The sequence below is a fragment of the Chanos chanos genome, chromosome 8 (genome assembly GCF_902362185.1).
Source record: "Chanos chanos chromosome 8, fChaCha1.1, whole genome shotgun sequence".
Taxonomy (NCBI): Eukaryota; Metazoa; Chordata; class Actinopteri; order Gonorynchiformes; family Chanidae; genus Chanos; species Chanos chanos.
Window position 1 is genome coordinate 17,150,022 of NC_044502.1, and position 21,302 is coordinate 17,171,323.

A 21,302-nucleotide genomic window follows, 5' to 3' on the forward strand; every position below is an offset into this window, starting at 1 on the left:
CTGTTTGATAACAGTCTCTTTTGTGATCGAGACCATTCCTGCAGTCATTCTGATTCTGTTTTATTCAATTTCACCAAAAGTTTCAATTTATGCATTGCTTGATTTTAGTACTGACCATTTTTACGACACGTGTACTTGAAGTGATGTGTAACAGTGAACTGAAGATGCGAGCGGATTGAAACTTTTAGGGTTCGTCTATGTTTATTCAGGAGCAATGTATACCCCGTGGTTCACGACACACATGCTATGGTTCTACTTACATGAGCCCAGTCTCATTATTTGATAGTCACACCTCATAGATATCGATATCTATAGGAAAGTTCCCTAGAGGAAATGAAACTTGTGAAACATTATATGCAACATGCTTGTTGTTTTATATAAACAAAAAGTAATAAATAAATTGTACTTACAAAAATACAGAAATTGATTAACTAGATTTCTAATTGATGTCTAATTAGGAACTGATGAATAGGGGACTGATGAATAGGAATTGTAAGTAACAGCAACAACAACAACAACAAAAAGCTTTTCATTTTCAGACAGACAGTTTGTCGTTGACTCAGAGATCGGAGTTGTCACTGTGCTAAAATCACTCTGTGCCATGCTGTTTGACTTTAGAAGCCCACAGAGACATTTAAAGATAAATATTTTAACATAATAAACAATTTCATTCACTTCCCAACCCCAGGCTCCATCTTAATATTTATTTCTTATTTGCATGAGAGGTCATGAATATTCAATGAGTTTTATTTTTCTGCTCATTTAAGCTCATTCTTCCAGACACACGCTGGAAGGGTTTGTCTGCCACTCTTCTCTTCTTCTCTCCGTTAGCCTCATCAAACTAAACATGCCATTTCACAGAAGCTTACTGCTTAAATCTTTCTCTAACGTGTCATTAAAGAACAGACAAAACAAATGCTTTTCCAATGCAGAGTTTCTTCCACTTGTTTAAGCTGGTTCATGGAAAAAGGGTTTGATTGACTGTAGGGAGTAATTACTGTTTTGATCGGTTGTTTGGCTGACATTTGGATTACAGCGGAACAAATGAAGCGGAAAAGAAAGAGACTTATTAAAAAATGCCCTCTGGACTGCAGGAGGAAGGCCAGCTGGTACTTTAGATGAGTGGAGACTCCTATTGTCTCTGTCTCTCTGTATGTGCATGAATGTGTATGTGTGTGTGTGTGTGTGTGTGTGTGTGTGTGTGCGTGCATATGTGTATGTGTGTGTGTGTGTGTGTGTGTGTGTGTGTGTACGTGTGTGTGTGTGTGTGAGAGAGAGAGAGAGAGAGAGAGAGAGAGAGAGATAGAGTCAGAGCTGAACTCTGTTGAACCCGTGCGCTGTTCAGTGCTTGCTGTGCTGTGCATGCAGCAGTGCTGAGCTCAGAATCAGTCAGTCTTGTTTGGAGGAGTGAGAGAAGGTGGAGAGTAGAACTTTTCATAATTTAATACTTCGCTACATTTGGCACCCAGGGATAAAAAAAAAAAACCCTTACTCTCTACTGGTTGTTTGTAGAAAAGCACAGCATGCATTTTTTTTTCTTGAGCCGAAGTGCAATTTTCAGCATTTTTCCCCTATTATTCTTTCAGTTTGGCGGAGGTAACGGTGTTTTATTTATTTCTTTTTTTTTTGGACTCATAGACAGTGGAAGAGGGCATGTTATTGCCAGACTGAATCAGAAGATGTAGCACTCACTCCTGCCAGCATGCTGAGAGACTCTGACAAGCAGATCGCAAAGTTTACATCAAGTCCTTGAAAACAAAAGCTCTGTTTGAAATGCTTTTGAATTTCTCTACAGCAAACAGGCATTAGCCCTCTCTTCTCAGTGTGTTACATTGCTCCATTAATTCTGTGTGGCCTGTAATTTGAAGAAAAAAAAAGTCTTCACACATTTTCTACAGACAAGTCTAGGCTTGGCTAACTCACCTAAACCGAGGTAAAGTGTGAGACAGAAGAACACATATTAGAATTTCAAAAGAAACTGGCAATTCCTCCAAATTGAGGAGGAAAAAAACAAACAAAACAAAATAAACCACATGGACTGGAACATAAACACAAACAGAGTGATACCCAGTAAATGTCTGCTAAACCAGTGTGGTGCCATGACAGCATGAACTGAAGACTGGTATTTATAAATCAGACAATCTGTTCAAACTTCTCTCTCTCTCGTTGTGTTTGTCTGCATAGAAATAATTTGCATTTTTCAATAAGTATCTTCCTTTCATCGCTTGGGGAAAATCTGGCCATGTTACTGTGTCCGGCCAAATGTCTTCTTGCTCTTGTCTTTCTCTGGTGATCATGCAGAAGATGCAGTACACTTGCTGACCTCATCTGTTATTCCTTTCTTTCTTTGGCAGGTTTTGGGAATATCTCTCCCCACACTGAAGGAGGAAGGATATTCTGTATCGTGTATGCCTTGTTGGGAATCCCGCTGTTCGGATTCTTACTGGCAGGTGTGGGAGACCAACTGGGAACCATTTTTGGGAAAGGGATTGCCAAAGTGGAGAAGATGATCGTAGTAAGTTTTCTTTTCCCTCCCATAATACATATAAATAATTCTCAGCCTCACTCTGTCTGGATTCTTTTTGTTTTTCTCACAGTAAGGTATAGTTCTGATGTTACAACATTAGTTTTGGTCAACATAATGAGAAATATTTGCTAAAGTAACCCCTCTAGAAAAGTTTGTACTCTCTCTCTCTCTCACACACACACACACAGACACACACACATACATTTGCATTCATATCCTATAGGGGACTTCCCACTGAGTCCTATTATCCTGTAACTAAAGAATACTAACCCAATCCTAGCCCTAACCCTAACAGGGAGGTGGTCTCAGATCGGTTTGCTTCAAGTCCATGTTGCGGTTCACTTAACCTGTGCATTGTGAACACAAAGTGCTCCAGGTTTCCCTTTGCTTTTTGCCAGGCTTGCCATAGACAGATCACATGCTATTGCACTGGGACGCTCGAAAAAACAAATAGACGGAACCATGGCCGCTGGTAACTATGGGAACCTGAAGATGACATGAATTTACATTTAATTTAGATTCCGTTTTCTCATGATAACGTGTTATTTTTCTCAGGGCTTCCAGACATTAGTAACGATAGCAAGAACTATAGTGTGAACAAAAAGAGGTCCGAGTCTCCATCAGAGCTGAAGTTGACCAGAAAGATTACTGAGTCTTCTTTCAAATGAACTCCCAGTGTGAATGCAAAAAGAACTGAGTCCCTTTTCTGTTGGTCCACTTTTTGGAGTTTGGTTCCTATAAAAAGGACTATATGTGAAAACACCATGATTGAGGACCTTGACACACACAGACAGACAGACAGACACACACACACACACACACACACAACACACACACACAATTTTTCTTCATGCCACTTTCCCCTCCACATTGTGCTCGTTTTTGGTATTTGAAATATTAATCAGAGAGCTCATTGCTTCTGGAAAGACTGCAGTCTGAAAATGTGTGGCTCTGTGGTAGCACACAGTTACACAGCACAGAGGATTAGACCCAAATCACGATGTTCCATTACTACAACATAACCAAACAACTCCCTAAGCCTAGGGGAGATACAGATATGTGACTGGCTGGTGTTAGATTTCCTCTTGTCATTCATTGTGTGTGTGTGTGTGTGTGTGTGTGTGTGTGTGTGTGTCCGTGTGTGTGTGTGTGTGTTGTCAGGATTACACACTGCGTTCATTCAGTTGTGTTTGTAACATGGGGAGTGTTTAGATAGCTTTAGATAGCATAGTCATTATCCATACCCTGTGGCTAAAAATGTTCTAAAACTGTCGAGAATCAGGAAGAATAATACAAAACAAATGAGAAGCATGTATTCCGATGTAACCACACAGGACAAATCAATCAACACTAAGAATCTAACTGTGTGTCCCTAACACAACGGTGAACAGATAAATACATTCTTCTTTTCATATGTAGACTTCACTTCAATTTCACATGCCTTTCATACGTTAGGCTTTACCTATAGTTCTCATTGTCTCTGTTTCAAACTCACTAACACTCATTGGTTGTTATGTGTTCTGCTTCAATACTGATGTCTAGTCTGTATCACGTCTTAAAATTTTTAACTTTTCATAGTTTGTGAATGAGGAGATTTTCACAAGCAGTGTCATTTTTTTTTTTTAAGTTTTAACAACCCAAGCTTTCAGGAGCAGAGAGAAGAAACGAGAGCATGTGTGTCTGAGTGTATGTGTATGTGTGCATTTTTTAGGTTTCCATGTCAACCACCTCTCTAAAAAGAGAATCCGTTTTCATAGTAACCAAATTATAGGCTGAACACCCCCCCCCCCCCCCCGAAGGTAATTCTCCAGAGGAAACGAGTGGTGTAAAAGCTTCACCTGAACCTTCACAAATCACCATATCTATCTATCTGTCACAGCCAAACGCTGAGGAATCTACCTTCCATAATGTGCCTTGGATACACTGCATTAACACTTGAATTTTTCTCCAATGCACTGTCACATATAAAATTGCATTAGTTTTGTGGTAATGCATTCACAGTGCTTTACAGCACGCTGCTATTCATGTAAAAACCATTAACACAGCTGTGACAATAATTTTCCTCATTGCTCTCATAGCTATTTCTGGTACTTTCCTGCTTAATTTCCTGGGATTTGTGGTTAATGTTTGCGGCAAAAGGAGAAAAAATCTTTACCATGAGAAATTGAAACAGTATTAGAAGATGTTAATTATACAGAAATTATGACACTGTAATACTGAGAGGTTGGGTTTGGTCTAATACATGTTTTTACAAGCTGCATTACCCTGTTTCCTGATAACTAACCCTTATTTAAACATAGTAATTCACCCAGTTATGTGTTAGGGGCTTTAGAGCACTGGGGAGTAATTAGCAGCAGATTGTCTTTCCATTGAAAAGTTCAGGGACAGACAGGGGATTGGGTGTGAGGTGTATGAGACTTTACTGCATCTGCAAATAAGGTTGTTTTACACCTGTGTGACTGATGGCCATTCAACGATGGAAGAGCCACAGGCTACAGTAGCTTTAATTAGAAAAGATCGTCCATCACGCAGAGAGGACCTCTCCTCCAAACCCCACTCTGAGATTAACCTCTCAATTATTATGTGCTTTACTGCAGATAAAGACAAGGCTATGAAAACACAGACGAATTAATGTGTGGGAGGACAGACAGACAGACAGACAGACAGACAGACAGACAGATAGATAGATAGATAGATAGATAGATAGATAGATAGATAGATAGATAGATAGATAGATAGATAGATAGATAGACAGATAGATAGACAGATAGATAGACAGACAGAGTGAAGGTAGATGGATAGATGGATGAAGGGGACAGTGAGTGGGTGTGTAAACAGATGGTTGGATGGATAAATACATGGACTGTTATTTACAGATAGCTTAATTGATGATAAGTAGAGGAATGGAATAGACGTAAAAAGACGATGCTGTGTAAATGGAGCAGGTGGTAGACAGATGAATACAGGGGGAGAATAAACTGAGGAGTGACATATGAGGATGTTACAGAATTGCTGATTTTTATTTTTCTTTATGTCCATGACCCAAAATCATTTCTTCTGTTTGGACTAGCACAATTGTTGAGCTGTGTTTTCAGAGGAAAATGATTGCGGAGTGGTGGTCGGCTTCCCACCCACTGCCAAAAGGACAGCGCTGAGTCGTGTCTGAGTGGATGAGATGGATCTGAAATGAAATATATATGATCCACACCAGTCAGTCAGTCATTTCATTTTAATTTATTTCACATCTCCACGTTTCATATCTTCAGTTCCTTAATATTTATCCCTCTCTCTCTCTCTCTCTCTCTCTCTGTCTCTCTCCCTCTCTCTGTCCCTGCAGGCTGTCCTTATATTGATTTGGTATATATCACAGACATGATAAATTAAGTTGGTTAAAGTTTAAAAAAAAAGATCTTCAGAAGTAATCAAAACAGAACCTCTGTGCTTGTGTACAGAAGGCTGTCTCTCACTGTGGAAAGTGTGGACATCATTGATGCACTCTGTAGGTTTCTCTTGACAACTTGAGTACTGAAAAGACAAGGACACAGGAACATTCCCTGCTTCGGGACATGCACTGAACCAGCCCTTACCTCTGCCAGTTTCTCATAGTAACCAGGCTTGATTTAACATGACACCAGCTAGTCACCTTCAAGAGAAACTTGTTTGTGTCAAAGCCTGAGTCTGAAAGGAAAGCTAGCCAGCTAGCCTCTCACATACATACAAAAAGAGGGCCTGTGAGCGGTAGTCATTAGCGGGATAACCTGAAAATGCTAGACTGAAATGATTTATGTGTGAAAATCAACACATATTGAGCTCCAGGGATGGGAAGCCTTGATCTAAAGCAAGAGTGTGCCAAACAGTCCTGTAGGGAACCTGGGGAGACAGATATATATCTTCTGGAATCTCTTTACACTGGCCAGGGTTTTAAAGAGAGCTGTAAATCTCACTTGGCCATGTGGCTTTGTTATTTATGACAGAGCTCAGCAGAACGCACATTTCTCTCTCTCTCTTGCTCTCTCATTTACTGTTTACAGTCCAGCCAAAAAAAGTTTATTGTTGCACCATTTGAATGCAGCGTAAACTGCAGTGGGTTTAAGGATGATAGGAATAGAGGCTCAGTTAACGCAATTGTTTAGATCCAAGCCTAGTCTGATCCCATAATACCCATAGAATGGGTATTATTATAATTACAATAATCTTTCAAATGCCCAGGTTTAAAATAGGTTTTTTCATGTCCGTCGACAGTTCTGAATGAGAGTGCTAATGTTTTCATCTTATTAAAACACAGTGGCTTAGCTGCCCTGATGAATTCTGGAGAATATGGATTAAAGTGAAGGTCTATTGTAAACCCAATAAGGATTAAAAAACTACTCCTGTCTGTCTCCTGTAAACCCCCAAAAGATAAATAAATAAGTTAATTAAACATTAAATTAAAGAGAGTATGCACAACTCATTTATTCAAGGATGTGTTCACCGACTCCTTCTTCACTGTCATGCTCAGTTGAAGGTATTAGTGCTCTCTTTGATGGTGACTTCAGAATTCAGTGGTGAATTAGGAAAAGATGAACAAATTGACCAAATTTTAACACAGGGATGATTCAGTTCCATTCATGAACCCAAAAGATTCTATCAGAAATAATGAAAGACTCGCCAATTACACACTGTTATGCCTCCATCTCTGCCTCCTTGTCTCCTGGCCAATCAGAGCCTAGTTTACCCAGTTATCTGTCTGATCTTTTCCTGACCTAATTATTGTTTGCACCTGTCCTTAGTTTGTTTCCCATTGTGTCTTTGTGTGTATATGTAACTCCTTTGTTTTCCATTGTGTCTATGCAACATTTCTCACTGGCTGTCATACTGAGCAGTGAGATCTTGTTCCTTGTTTAGCTTGGTTCCTTGTTAGCCCACTTCATTGTTCAGACCTGAGGGCTGTACTATGAAGCAAGATAACTGGCTTAATCAGGGGTCTGTACTACGAAGCAGGACTTTGAGGTTAGTGAGGTAACTTCAGGTTTAACCATGGGTTTTCAGTGTCATGATGGTGGTTCACTTTTTACTGGGGTACATTGCCATGGCAACTCATGCTGCACACCTAACCTGCTCCAGAGCAGGTTATGTTTGAGATAACAGATCAGGACTTATAAAAGCACTGCCTACGGACTCATCAATTCTCTTCGAAAATGGCGTCACCATTCCTGGAAGATCCCGTGGACCTCGGTGCAAGGATTACATGATTAATCTTGTTATTATAATGTCCAAATTTCATATCCACAAAAGTAACTTTACAGGTAAGAATCCATGCTTTACTGCATTGAGCTAAGAGTTCAAACAATATTCAGTTCAACACTCTCCAAAACAAAAAGCAAGTAAAACTGTAACAGCTTGCACAGCATTGATTTTTTTATATATATATAGATCCTTATTCCCCCCAGCATTAAACTATAAAGTTAAGATGTATATTTTTTCTTCTTTTTATATAATGTACTTGTACCTTTTATACTGGTTGTGTTGTTAAAAAAAATAAAATAAATATAATACCTTAGAAAAAAACAAAAATAAACCCTCGGTGCGTGGATAGTGCGAGGGTCTCTTAGAAAGGCCAGAGTTTTCAGAGACAGACAAAACGCTCTGACTTTCCCTGGTGAGCATCTATATGTAAGATACAGATTCACTGCAGAGGGAAGTTATCTACTTACTCTGAGTTAACTTAATCAGAAGTTACCTGGAAAAGCCAGTTACCTCGCTTCATAGTACGGCCCTCTGTTCCTTGTTAGCCTGGCTCCTAGTTTAGCCCTGTCCCTTGTTTAGCTTAGTTCCTGTTAACCTTTCCTTTTATATTGACCTTTGCCAGTTACTTGACTTTGATTTTGCCTAAACCCCAGTAGTTTGCTTTCTGAGTATCAGACCCTGCTAGTTTTTTAGACTTAGTGTGTGGATTATGAGTTGGATTTTAACTTTTGCCTGCACTTGCATCCAGTCTCTCTCTCTAAACTCGTTACACACACACACACTTCCAGGGGCAACAAGTGAGTGGTGCTATTAAAAGAGTGGCTATCACGTAAATATCACCTCCATAGTAAAGACTCCCAAATTACACGCACAATACTTTGGGAACTTTTTGAAATGTGAATCCATGGTTTTCCCCCTCAAGCATCTTCAGAGATTCGAGTGCTATCGGAGCGTGTTTTCCCATCACAGAGTCTCATCAAACCGTTAATATTTGTGAGGGAATTAAAGAAAAGGAAAAAAAACATGCTCAGTAATTCAGATTGAGAGTGTGAGCAATTCCAGTTTTTGTTAATCTCTATAAGAAGCAGGAACATAAATTTACCAATCAAAACAAAACAAGAAAAACAGGATCTATCCATTTCATAGTGGGAGGTTTCCCTACGAATGTGTTTCTGAACTGGAGGCTGTTCATCACAGTCTGAGAGCGATGGGACAAAAGACTTGCCATGTACACAAATTGTCCAATTACAGAGTCAACGACAACGATAAAAACCAGGTTAGAAGGAAGAGATGGATGCTTTTTAATGCTGCTTTTTCAAATGGTAATGTCCCATTCTCTTCTCTTTGTCAGGGAGAGGATTTCAAACGAGTCTACTGTGTTCTCCCTTTACAAACATGAACAAAAGAAACCCTAACATTCACTTATCCCAGTTAGGAACCCGCACACAAAGATAGAGAATAACAGCCTCGTAGCTCTAAGAATCATTTTTGAAAATACAATGATTTGTGTCTTACAATATCAGATGTTACACACACACCATACACACGCGCGCGCGCACGGGTGTTGAATTGAATGCCACTGTCGATAATGAAAGTTGCCCTTTGCTTTGGTTTCCATTTTTTGCGCTTGATTTTATTCTAATTGTTTTAATTTTCATCTCTCTCTCTCTCTCTTAGAAATGGAAAGTGAGCCAGACCAAGATCCGTGTGATCTCCACCATGCTCTTCATCCTGTTTGGCTGCCTCCTTTTTGTTGCCCTTCCGGCAGTCATCTTCAAACACATCGAAGGATGGGGCACGCTTGAGTCCATCTACTTTGTTGTCATCACCTTGACAACCATCGGCTTCGGAGATTTTGTGGCAGGTAAGAGTGACAGTTCTCCTCAGTCTCCCTCAGAGACCACCAGTCACTGGCCCCTTCCTTTGAGATTAGAAACTTAGTGGAGTGAGAGAGAGAGAGAGAGAGAGAGAGAGAGAGAGAGAGGAGAAAGAGAGTGTGTATGTGTTAGAGAGAGGGAGTAGATAGGGGACAGGGAGAGAGATATTAAGGATAATAAGGATTACCGAATAGTTCCCATTTATAAAATTTTGTTATGTATAGTTTAAGAGGAAATGAGATTCAGGGGAGACAAAGGAAAAGTGTGATGTGGTATACACTGATAAAAACTATAAGGCTCCTTTTAGGGGCAAAAATGTAAGGATGTTCTTTTCGGGAAATGTCATTTGCACTTCATCTCTGCTGTGAAAGCTTTCCAGTGGCTCTCCTTGAGGATAACATCGTCAAAAAAGACAGATTCTCAACCCACAAGGCAACTTTCAAAAACCTCATCCACAAAACTTATTATCCATCTTTCTGCCAGAGCTCTCTGGTGCAAAAGGAGTAGTGTGAGGTCACCACGTCTGAAAATACAGATGCCCCATAGCTCCCTAAAACTGAGATTTAAAAATAACTGCTGCTTTGTGCCATGTTTCAAATAATGAAGTTAGTATGAAGAGGAAAGATGGCATTAATGAAGAGGTAAAATGGCATTGAGGTAATTTCTTATAGAAACCTACTGAAATAATGCTTTATAAGGTTTACAGAATAACTGTGCAGTGAAATTTGAGCTTTTCAAGCTAGATATTTGCCTTATAAGATCTTTGTACCCTTATGTGTAACACACACACACACACACACACACACACACATTATCATTTGTACATTCACATTTACTTTTATCCAAATCAACTCCCAATACAGGCAGAGTGTGTGTGTGTGTGTGTGTGTGTGTGTGTGTGTGTACATGTGTGCATGCCTAAAACAGAGGAAGCGGAGGAAAAAACTGGAAATAATATTTTAGGTGCTTTGAGTGTGAAAGGTAACAACCCATCCTACATTGCCTCCTGCTGTTCCATGTGCTAGTTTTTCCTGCTGAAATAATAATAATTTTGACATGCTATTTTCTCTGCTTTTGCTTCTGCCCACCTTTAAATTTCTGAGTCACTTTTCCCCTTAGAAATCAAAGGTGTCATATCAATTAGAAAAGACACGTATTCATTATCTTCCTTCTCTTTCTCCAGGCGGTTCTGAGATTGACTATTTGGACTATTACAAACCCGTGGTGTGGTTCTGGATTCTAGTGGGCCTGGCGTACTTTGCCGCTGTGCTCAGTATGATAGGAGACTGGTTCCGAGTCATATCCAAGAAAACAAAAGAAGAGGTGTGTATCTAAAGAACACAACACAAAGAACACATGTCTAAAGAACACATGTGTATCTAAATACACCACGAGCTACAAAAAAACCCACAGAAATCTAACAACTCATTCCTACATTTAATCAGATATCATTGCACATCTCATCAAAACATTGATGCCTGAACCCCTTACATAGGATTATGTATGTGAGTAGAAAGATGTTATTACACAGTATATTAGCTATGTCCTTTGATATATATTAGTTGTATATTTTTAGCATGTTGTTTTGTTTGTACTAGCTGTTACCTTGGTAATAATACTGTATGTATAAGGGACTAGATATATGTAATTGCAAATTACACAGATAGATTTGTGATGTATTTACCACTGATGTATAATGTAATTTGTTTTTCATCTTTCATAATTTTATCCTCACTGTGTATCACACTAAAAATCAGATCCAGTTTACAGGAACAGATCTGTCTGTAAATGTCTGGATCTGAATTTCTTATTTACCACACACACGTTTCCATCTGAAACCACGTTTATCTTTGTAGAAGCCTGGCTACACAACAATAGTCTGTGGTTCTGTCAAAATGACATGGGTTTGAACTGGTTTCGGTTGGTCAAATCCAATGCTTCCACACCTCCCATTGGATAGCCGAGAAACCGGCCCCAGTTCCCTTTCCTGTGGCAGACAGATAAGCTCATTGTATTGGAAGAGTGATTCTCCAGTGCTGCCAGTTTACTGGGGGACCGGCATGACTAATCAGACTGTTTGACACAGCTGTTACATCTGTTTAAAGACATGAACAATTATATGGAGAAAGAGAGAGAGAGAGAGACATTCAGCATTCAGAAAAGAGATCGCAGACAAACACAAACCCACACATGCTTTTCTGTTTGTGTGTTTGTTTGCCTCCCTCTCACTCTCTTTGAGGCATGTACATACCTCCATATTGTCTAACACTGAATAGATACATTCTGTGGTCTAGTGTAAACCAAGAAACACAGACACACAGAGTGACAGAGAGAAAGAAGGAGAGAGGAATCAGCTCACGCTGTCATGCTGAGTAGGTGTGTGTTGTGAAATGCAGGGGCTGTACATGTGTTATATTTCTCTCTCACACTGATCATTCTCTCTCTCTCTCTCTCTCTCTCTCTCTCTCTCTCTCTCTCTCTCTCTATCTCGCTCTCTCTCTTTCTCTCTCTGTATGACATTCTTTTTTACTCTGTCTTTTAGGTGGGAGAGTTTCGTGCACACGCAGCAGAGTGGACGGCAAACGTATCGGCAGAGTTTAAAGAGACACGGCGACGTTTAAGCGTCGATATCTACGACAAGTTTCAGCGCGCTGCGTCCATCAAACGCAAACTCTCGGCCGAGCTGGGCTTGAATCCCGCCACCAACCAGGAGATGACACCCGGTAAACGCACCCTCTCTGTCAACCTGGGAGATGAGAGGGAGCCTTACCCTGCTTTCCCTCTCGGCCGAAATGGCAGCCTCTACCTCAATGGCCTGAGCCCAGAGTACGCTGACCGCAGAGAGATTGCTATTATTGAGCACCTGACGTAGAGGAAGGAGAGAGAGAGAGAGAGAGAGAGGGTGATGGAGAGAGAGAGAGAGAGAGGGAGGGAGAAAGGGTGAGAAGGAGAGAGAGAGATGGAGAGAGGGATGGAAAGACAGGGAGGGAGAGAGCTTGAGCGAGGCGGAGAGAGACATAGAACAAGAGAGAAAGAGAGAGAGAGAAAGATGGAGCGAGAGAGAGCAAGATAGAGAGAGAGAGAACGAATATTGACAGAGAAATAAATGTTTTGCCATTAGAGCAAAGACTTTGGCATAATTTCACAGAGATTTAAAAAGAGAGAGAGAGAGAGGAACATGATTCAGCTGATACATGACACAGTTCCTACATAGACTGATCCTACCCATTCTGCCTGGTCTTACAAGCAGAGCTGAATAATAAAACATACTGTTCCCACACAGACACCGTCCTGTAGTCTGTCTGGAAAACAAAAGCACCCCAACAGCCCTCGATTCTGCATCAGAGGAAGAGGCTCAGCTTAACATAACTCTGTATCATCAAAGATGAACTCAACTGCTTTTACTCTTTTTTTTTCTTTTCTTTTTTTTTTTAACTTGTGGGAAGATTCTTCCTCCAAATGAACTGCTGAAGCTAGCTGAGACTTTTCCAAATCAAGCAATCACTCATAGTCTTTCAGAAGTATCCGTGAGAATGTCTTGACTGTCTTTTTTTGGTTTACAGCTGATGAATTTTCCTGTTTTTCTACTCTTGTCATAATTAGAGACTGTTTTAGCAGCTCAGTATGAAAAACGGGAATCATCCCTCTTTTTTTTTTCTTGACATTTTTCTGTTCCTTAGTAAAGTGCAGCTCTTTATCTAAAGATCAACACAGGTGCCTTAATAACTACACACAAAGGCTTTTTTTCCCTTTTTTTAAAAAAAAAAAAAAGAATAGAAAATTACAGTGCATGGCTGATTGAATATGAGAATGTCTGTGTTTAATTCAAATTACTGTCTTAAATTATACCCTGAGAGTATTTATAGCAGTCGTTGCATTTAAAGCAAGACTCAGCGGTGCAGGGAGTCTTCTTGACTGGTTGTTTCGAACTCTTGCCCTCGATATAGCACAAGCGATGAGGACAAATCAAAAGTCTTCTATTGCCATGGAAACCCCCTTGGGATCCGTATCACCGGAGTTCAGAATACCAGCCCTCAAAAATCTAAGAGATTTTGCCATGTCATTGAGTTGGTTGGCATGGCAACACAGGTTTTTTTTGGGGGGGGGGGGGTGGAGGGATTGGATACACACACCCCAGCACAAGAGAGAGACCAAGGGCAAAGTGGTATATGCAAATTAGAGTTGCAACTGGTGACCAATCAGCTGCCATCTGGTGATGATTCTGTGTTCTGAAAATTTGCATATTGTTCTGGCGTAAAAGAATTTCTTGTTCAGCTTGTATCTGCAGTGCTACATGCTCATAGACTGATCTTAGACTTTCAGAGCCAGAGAAAATGCTGGCCAAAAAAAGAAAGGGGAGTTGAAACGATTCAGCTGAGTTGGATTATCTGAGCATTTTGTGTAAATACAGCAAATTTGTGACAGGTTGAGAAAGGGGGAGCAAGGCTTTCCATTAGTCAGCCAATCTCTTCCTACAGATCTCCACACAGATCTCCTCCCATGAGCAGCTTTCGCTCCCTGATTATGACAGACTGAAATCCCAACGTTCTATATTTGAAGAATATGATCAGCTTTTGTTAGTGGAACTTGCCTATTGCTGCTGTTTTTTTGTTGTTGTTGTTGTTTTTTGTTTTTTTTTAAAGCTGAATGCTATAGAATGTTCTAGAATCTGCCACATCATGACATCATTAATTCTATTTTAGCTTTTTTGTTTGTTTGTTTTTATTTTGTTTTTTTAAACACATCTGAATTGACAGCCATTTTATTTCCAATCTAGAGATGGTGAGAGATCATGGAAAACAAATATCTTGAAAAACGAGCTCAGAAAAACAGTGTTTCTAATCTTTTAGTTTCTTTTTCTTCTTTTTTTGGCCACTTATCCTTTTTATATAATCATATCTCATAATTATACCGCATTTGAGTTTCACGTGATTGCCTTGTTTTTTCTGTTGGTATTTTGCATTTTAATCAACATGTTAGTAGGGTTATTATATGCAAAGCAAAGACACATTTGCAATACTGATCTGTTGGAACGATACTTGAATGTTATTCTCAGTTTGGTCCTTAATATGCCACATGTAAGACTTTAAAACATTTAAGCCTTTTTTCTCTCTGAACTCCAAATGACAATTGAAAAATATTGTTTAGAAGCCCCCCTATGTTGTGTGAAACGATAAGTAGGAAAATATTTGAATGGATTGACAAATTCATCCTAACTGAGGAATCAAAAAATTTAAGGTAAATATGTAAGTCCACAAATGTATACATATTCTCTCTATATTATCCTGCCTGACTTCAGACCTGACAACTCTGATTAGCCATTCCAAAAAAACGTGTAACACGTTCCACTTTATTATCTAGCATAGAAAAAGAGAGGAGTGGTGTTGAACCAAAGGTTAAAGTAAAATGTTTCCATGGTAAAGGAAGCTGCCAGTGAAGTCTCCTTGCTAGGCAGAGCTCTCAAGCTTTAAAGGAGTTCACTCCCACGCAGACTCTCTCTCTCTCTCTCTCTCTGTCTCGGAGAGGTGGTGGGGGGGGGGTCGGATGTGTTCACTGTGATGGTAACACCCCCCTCTAAGCGCAACCAAGGGGAAAGAGCGGAAGAGGACAGGGATTTTTTTTAAGCCTCCGTAGAAGGTTGTTACATAACCATAGTCTACTGTCTGAGGCTTCTGTGTGTGTGTGGGTGTGTGTGACAGAGAGCGAGTGAGAGAGAGAGAGAGAATGTCAGGGAGTGTGTTATTTTGCAAGAAAAGATAAATCCATATTTTGTCTCAGCCAGCTAAATCAAGTTAGAGGTTGACTGGTAGTCAAATTCGGTGAGTTTATCCGAGGACAGGAGGCAGCTGTGTTTTAATGTGCGAGGCAGAAACTGACTGGTGTGTTTGTGTATGTCTCTGAAAAGAGGGGGGGGGGGGGGGAGTGAGAGAGACACAGAGAGCACATCATCATTACCGCTCATCCAAACCTGTGCTAGTTGTCCTAACGGAGCTCCATAGATGCAGGGTTACACTGTGACTGCTGAGATGAGGTTGGTACTGATAAAGGAGAGATTTGGATTGGCACTCCACCAAAACAAATCATGATTTCCCTGCTGAATATTTCTCTTTTTAGTTCGGTCGGACTGGGGGGAAAAAATCAAGTTAAAGAATTATAGATATGATACCGATCTGAATGTTACATTTTGTGGAACACTGCAAAAATCAAAAGTGGGAGGAACTGATTTCTGCCAAAAAATGATCCACAACTCTGAGAACTCTATGCTTGTCTTTGATTTGCCCTCTGCTTACTTAGTTATTTTTGAGGTTTTTTTTTTTTTAATCAATTTAATTGTGCCCCACACTTGACTTTTAAAGACATTGTCCTAATCTAAATCCCTTGCCAAACATCTTCAGATCCACCTGATCCAGTAACCATAATGAATGTATCTCAAGGTTTTCACAGAGAAAAAAACATTAAGACCTGAAATGAATGTAGGCAAAAGCTATCTGAATGAAAAGTATAAACTCACACAGACACACGAAAATCAAATTACTGAATACAGATTTACAAAACTTTGTAATATGTTTTCAAACATTGCTGTTTTGCAGATGTTACTGAAGTTCAGTTTTCTGAAAAAGATACTTTCACATGAGAAGAAAAACATTTACACAGTAGCATTTGTTGATGCTTGGTGATCACCATGTGGCTATAAAAATGTTATGATACTTGCATGTTTGTTTGTTTGTTTTTCTGTATATTTTTATTGTTTTGTAGTTGAGGTGCCTTTGCACCTCTGTAAAAAGAGAATCAGATGACTACTTTTCACTAACCATGAAGCATATGAATATGTCATAGTGTGAAACTCAGTTGATCTTTCAGATAAACCAGAATAAAAGCCTTTTTTTAATTTCTGGACTTGTGCTGTATTGGCCTTTTTCACTCCATACCGCAAAGTGTTCAGTGTTGAATTAACTCTTAAGAGTGTTAACAGTGGACTTCATAAACACCTCACACTTAACAATACAGTTATGAGAGCACTCTCATGAGCAATCATAAGGAATCAGTTTCAGGTGTTAGCCTAATTTAAAATAGACTAGACTGGAACGCTAGCAACTATTTTCTTTGGGCTGTTATCACATATCAGTTTTAGAAGGGTATTACATTCATTACCACACCTTTACGAAGCTGTATGAATGTTCAGAAACATTATCAGAGCCTGTTATCCAGATGGAACTGATTAAAAGGTGTCATTTTGACAGGAGACCTCTGCTATATTTTACAACTTTATTGCTTTTCATGCATTCTTAGAGCTGTCACATAATTTTAACATAAACTTTACAGTTGGTATTCATCATTGTCTGACTGAAAAATGAGTTTACTGCATTTTGAACAGGGGAAGATTTCTCTGTTGGCAATTCATCACACTGGGACACGATCGCATCTGGTTTTGAGGTATTTACAGTACGTTTCCAGCATTCTTAATGAGAGATGGCAGAAAAGCTAAAAAACAAAACAACAACAAAAAAAAAAACATACAAAAACATTTGGAGACAGTTTTGTGTCAGGGTGTTGTCAGTAACTAGTCTAGCTAGAGTGGATAGTCCTGATTCGGGTGGACTTTAATATCCACATCAATTATAGTTCTGATTCTCTTAATAAAGCTTTTACAGCTATCATAGACACTTTTGGCTTTAACCAATATGTCCATGATCCCACTCATTTCAATGGCAACACTTTAGATCTTATTCTAGCTCGCGGACTGGACGTCTCTCGCGTAGTCATCTCTCCCTACTCCGCTGCCCTCTCAGACCATTTTCTTATTACTTTCCAAGTAACTCTCCTGCTCACACCAGTTGTCCTTACCACAGTTCGTAGCTGTCGTCACATTAATGCTTCCTCCACTGCTGATCTCGTTGACCTGCTTCCTACTGCTCTCAACACTTTTAATGACCAGCAATGATCTGTGAATGACTTGACGGACAGTATAAATTCTACCCTGCGTAATGCATTAGATATGGCAGCACCATTAACTATAAAAAATAGGTCTAAACACTCAACACCTTGGTTTAATAATGATACTTGCGTGCTGAAGCAGGTGTGTAGGAGATTGGAACGAAACTGGCATTCCACTAAACTAGAGGTCTTCCACCTCGCCTGGCACAACAGCCTGATAGGTTATAAATGCGCCCTCTCCACAGCCAAATCCGCTTATTGCTCTGAAATCAATTAATCTTAACAAAAATAATCCCAGGTTCCTTTCTGATACCGTTTCTAAATTTACCCAGAATCACTTCCCTCAATCTAGCCCTTTTACTGCAAACAATTTTGTTGAATTTGTCTCAAGAAAAATAGACTTAATTCATGGTGATATTCAAATTAGTTTTTCAAATCAGACTGCCTGCACGCTCTCCGCCACTGCACCTGAAATTAGTCAGGATGTGCACCCTTTAACTCAATTTAACCCTATCTCTCTAGATTTGCTGTCCAAATTGGTGCACTCTACTAAACCAGCCTCTTGCCTGCTTGACCCCCTACCTGCTAAACTTAACATAGAGCTTTTCTCAGTCCTCTGCCCAACCATACTTAAGCTTCTAAATATGTCACTTAAATCCAGTGTTTTACTCTTTGCTTTTAAAACAGCTGTGATCAGGCCAATACTTAAAAAACTAATCTTGACCCTGAAGCCTTAAACAGGCCGATCTCTAATCTCCCCTTTCTTACAAAAATACTCAAAAAAATTGTAGCTGCTCAGCTTATATCCCATAAGTCTTTTAACAGTCAGTTTGAAATATTTCAGTCAGGCTTCAGGTGTTTTCACTCTACTGAAACCACGCTTACTAGAGTAAGTAATGATCTTTTATTAGCTATGGATGCTGGTGCTACTTCTATTCTTATTCTGCTTGATCTGAGTGCAGTATTTGACACAGTCGATCACACTATATTGGTAAAGCGCCTAGAAAATCAAATTGGCATTCATGGCCTGGTGCTCTCTTGGTTTAAATCTTACGTTTCAGACAGAAAGCAGTGTGTCCACTATAATAATGTGACCTATAAGTACCACCTCAACTATTGTGTTCCTCAGGGGTCGGTCCTTGGACCTCTTCTATTCTCTATTTACATGCTCCCTTTGGGTGACATTATTCATACTTACAACAATAACTTCCATTGTTATGCTAACGATACTCAGATTTTCTTACCTATCAAGCACAATGACTGCTCTGAATTGGCTAACCTTGAGGCGTGTCTTTGTGCTATTAAGGCTTGGATGTCTTCAAATTTCCTAATCCTTATCGCAGGCAAGACTGAAACGCTGGTCATTGGTCCCCCTATGCATAAGCATCTTTTTAGTGATCTTACAATAAATATTGACAACTGCATCATCTCTCAAAACTCTACAGCTAAAAACCTTGGTGTGATTTTTGACTCTAGTCTCTTACTAGTCACTCATATCAAGAACACAACCAAAACAGCCTTTTATCACCTCTGTAATATTGCTAAAATTAGGCCCTTTCTATGGCTGATGCAGAAACCATTGTTCATGCATTCGTCACGTTTCGCCTCAATTATTGCAATGTTCTGTACTTTGGCCTGCCTGCCTCTATTACCAAAAGTCTTCAGCTGGTCCAGAATGCTGCTGCCAGAATCTTGACCAGAACAAGGAAGTTTGAGTACATTACACCTGTCCTGGCTTTCCTTCATTGGCTCCCAATTCATGCAAGGGCAGATTTTAAGGTCCTCTTATTATCATATTAAATTTTACATGGGCTTGCGCTGGCCTACCTATCTGACTTAATTATACCCTACAACCCCCCTCGCACCCTGTGCTCTCCATATTCTGGACTATTAGTCGTTCCAAGAGTTAAAAAGAAGTCCGCTGGCAACCGAGCCTTTTCCTACCACTCTCCCTTCCTCTGGAATGGTTTACCTACAGAAATTAGGGAGGGAAATTCTCTTCATACTTCTAAAACCAGACTAAAGTCTATTTTGTCTAACTTATGGATAGTATAATTTTGATTTGACTTTGTTATTGACATGTAAAGCCCTTTGAGACTATAAATAGTGATATTAGGCGCTAAATAAACTTGTATTATTATTATTATTATTATTATTTAGAAATGTCCTGGCAGCTTCATATCACTTCACGAGCACAAAATAAAAATCACACATGAAACGTATATGTGATTATTTGTCCATTTGCTGAGAATATTTGTGAAAAGAGAATTGTAGAAACCATATTCAGTAACACGGTTCAAATATCACACATACTCCTGGCTGGTCATTTTAACCCAGTCCTTAAGGGAGAGATAACGTTCCATGATTCAAGGGCAAATTCTCAGGCAGCCAATCTACAATAGAATACCCCTGAATAAAATATAAGCTCTTGATTAGCATGTGGTCTGCGAGAGCTGTCGTCCGTCACATGCCAACGCTCTGATATAATTTACCATAATCAGATTTGACGGCTCCTTTAATGAGGCTAAAGATAACTCCAGAGACATGGTTAGAACCCTCCTAACCCTCCATCCTTTCTACACAAACCTGAGATAATGACTCACAGACTCCAAAAACCTCTACACTGATGAGCCGTGCTGAAAATAGGCCATGCCCTTTGCAGAGACAAGCCCATGTGTCTATGTGCACATGCGCGGCAACAGCAGATGTAAAACATCTTAAAAAGAAAAAAAAAAAAAACAATTTGGAGCTTACAAGCCTTCATCGTTTTCATTGGCTTTAATTTGTCCTGATTGTTGATCAGTCCTAATTAACAAGCTTCAGTCTTGAGTAAACTGGCAGGTCAGTTTCACTTTTACATAAACATCAGTTGGTTTACTGTGGTAAAAGTGTAACAGCCAAAGAGCTAGATTCAAGTTCAAGTTTCAAGTTTAAGTTTATTTAGAGCCCAATATCACTGTTTACAGTCTCAAAGGGCTTTACATGCCCACAGGATTACAACAAAACAGAGCAGGGTGGCACCCCCTGACTTGATCCTCATAGCGGGCAAGAAAAAAACTCCTCAAAAAACCCAGACGTTAGGGAAAAATAGGAGAAATCTTGAGAAGGACCACAAAGAGAGGAGACCCCTTCTAGGCCAGCCAGGCGTGCAGTAGGTGCCAGCCCGGAGGGCAATTTACAAAACAACAGAGTGATAATAAATGAGAACACAACTGGTAGGTAGTATGAGGAATGACACAACAGCATGGGGCTCAGTTGGGGTGGACGGCACAGCTGTAGCAGCGCAGGAGGACACGAAGCCGCAGCAGCCATCGGGATGACGGTGAAGAGGGATGGCATGGGGGGGGGGGGGGGGGGGGGGGGGGGGGAGCTGAGGAGGGCGCAGGAGGAGCAGGGCCACGTGGGGGAGCAGGGCCAGGGACAGCAGGGCACAAAGTCATTCAGCCGGTCAGGGGAAGGTGCCACATCAGAGGTAGACCGATGTGCTTGCTTCGGTATGTTGTCATTAAAGGAGCCAGACACCTGATATGTCAAAGCTACTGATGCAGCGTAGATGGTTGATTCAAACATGGATTTAAATCTCAAACTGTGTGCTAATGAATGCCTCAGAAGGTGCAGGAATATATCTTCATAGGTGTATTACAGCAAACCTAACCCAGTTCAACCAGTAAACTGTGCCTAATCCACTTTAAGTTCCTGTCAATGGTTCTGTAACACTGTACTCCTTCCTCCTCCCC

At 40.1% G+C, this 21,302-nt stretch overlaps 1 protein-coding gene across 1 annotated transcript in view; it reads left to right on the forward strand.

Annotated features, from left to right (window-relative positions):
- Nucleotides 1–12,502, forward strand: part of kcnk2b (potassium channel, subfamily K, member 2b) — an 18,664-nt gene extending 6,162 nt beyond the window's left edge. The window contains exons 3-6 of the mRNA XM_030782943.1: nt 2,355–2,515; nt 9,431–9,617; nt 10,814–10,953; nt 12,173–12,502. Of these exons, the coding sequence (XP_030638803.1) occupies nt 2,355–2,515; nt 9,431–9,617; nt 10,814–10,953; nt 12,173–12,502 (818 nt within the window). The remainder of the gene's footprint in view (nt 1–2,354; nt 2,516–9,430; nt 9,618–10,813; nt 10,954–12,172) is intronic.
- Nucleotides 12,503–21,302: the final 8,800 nt, after the last annotated feature.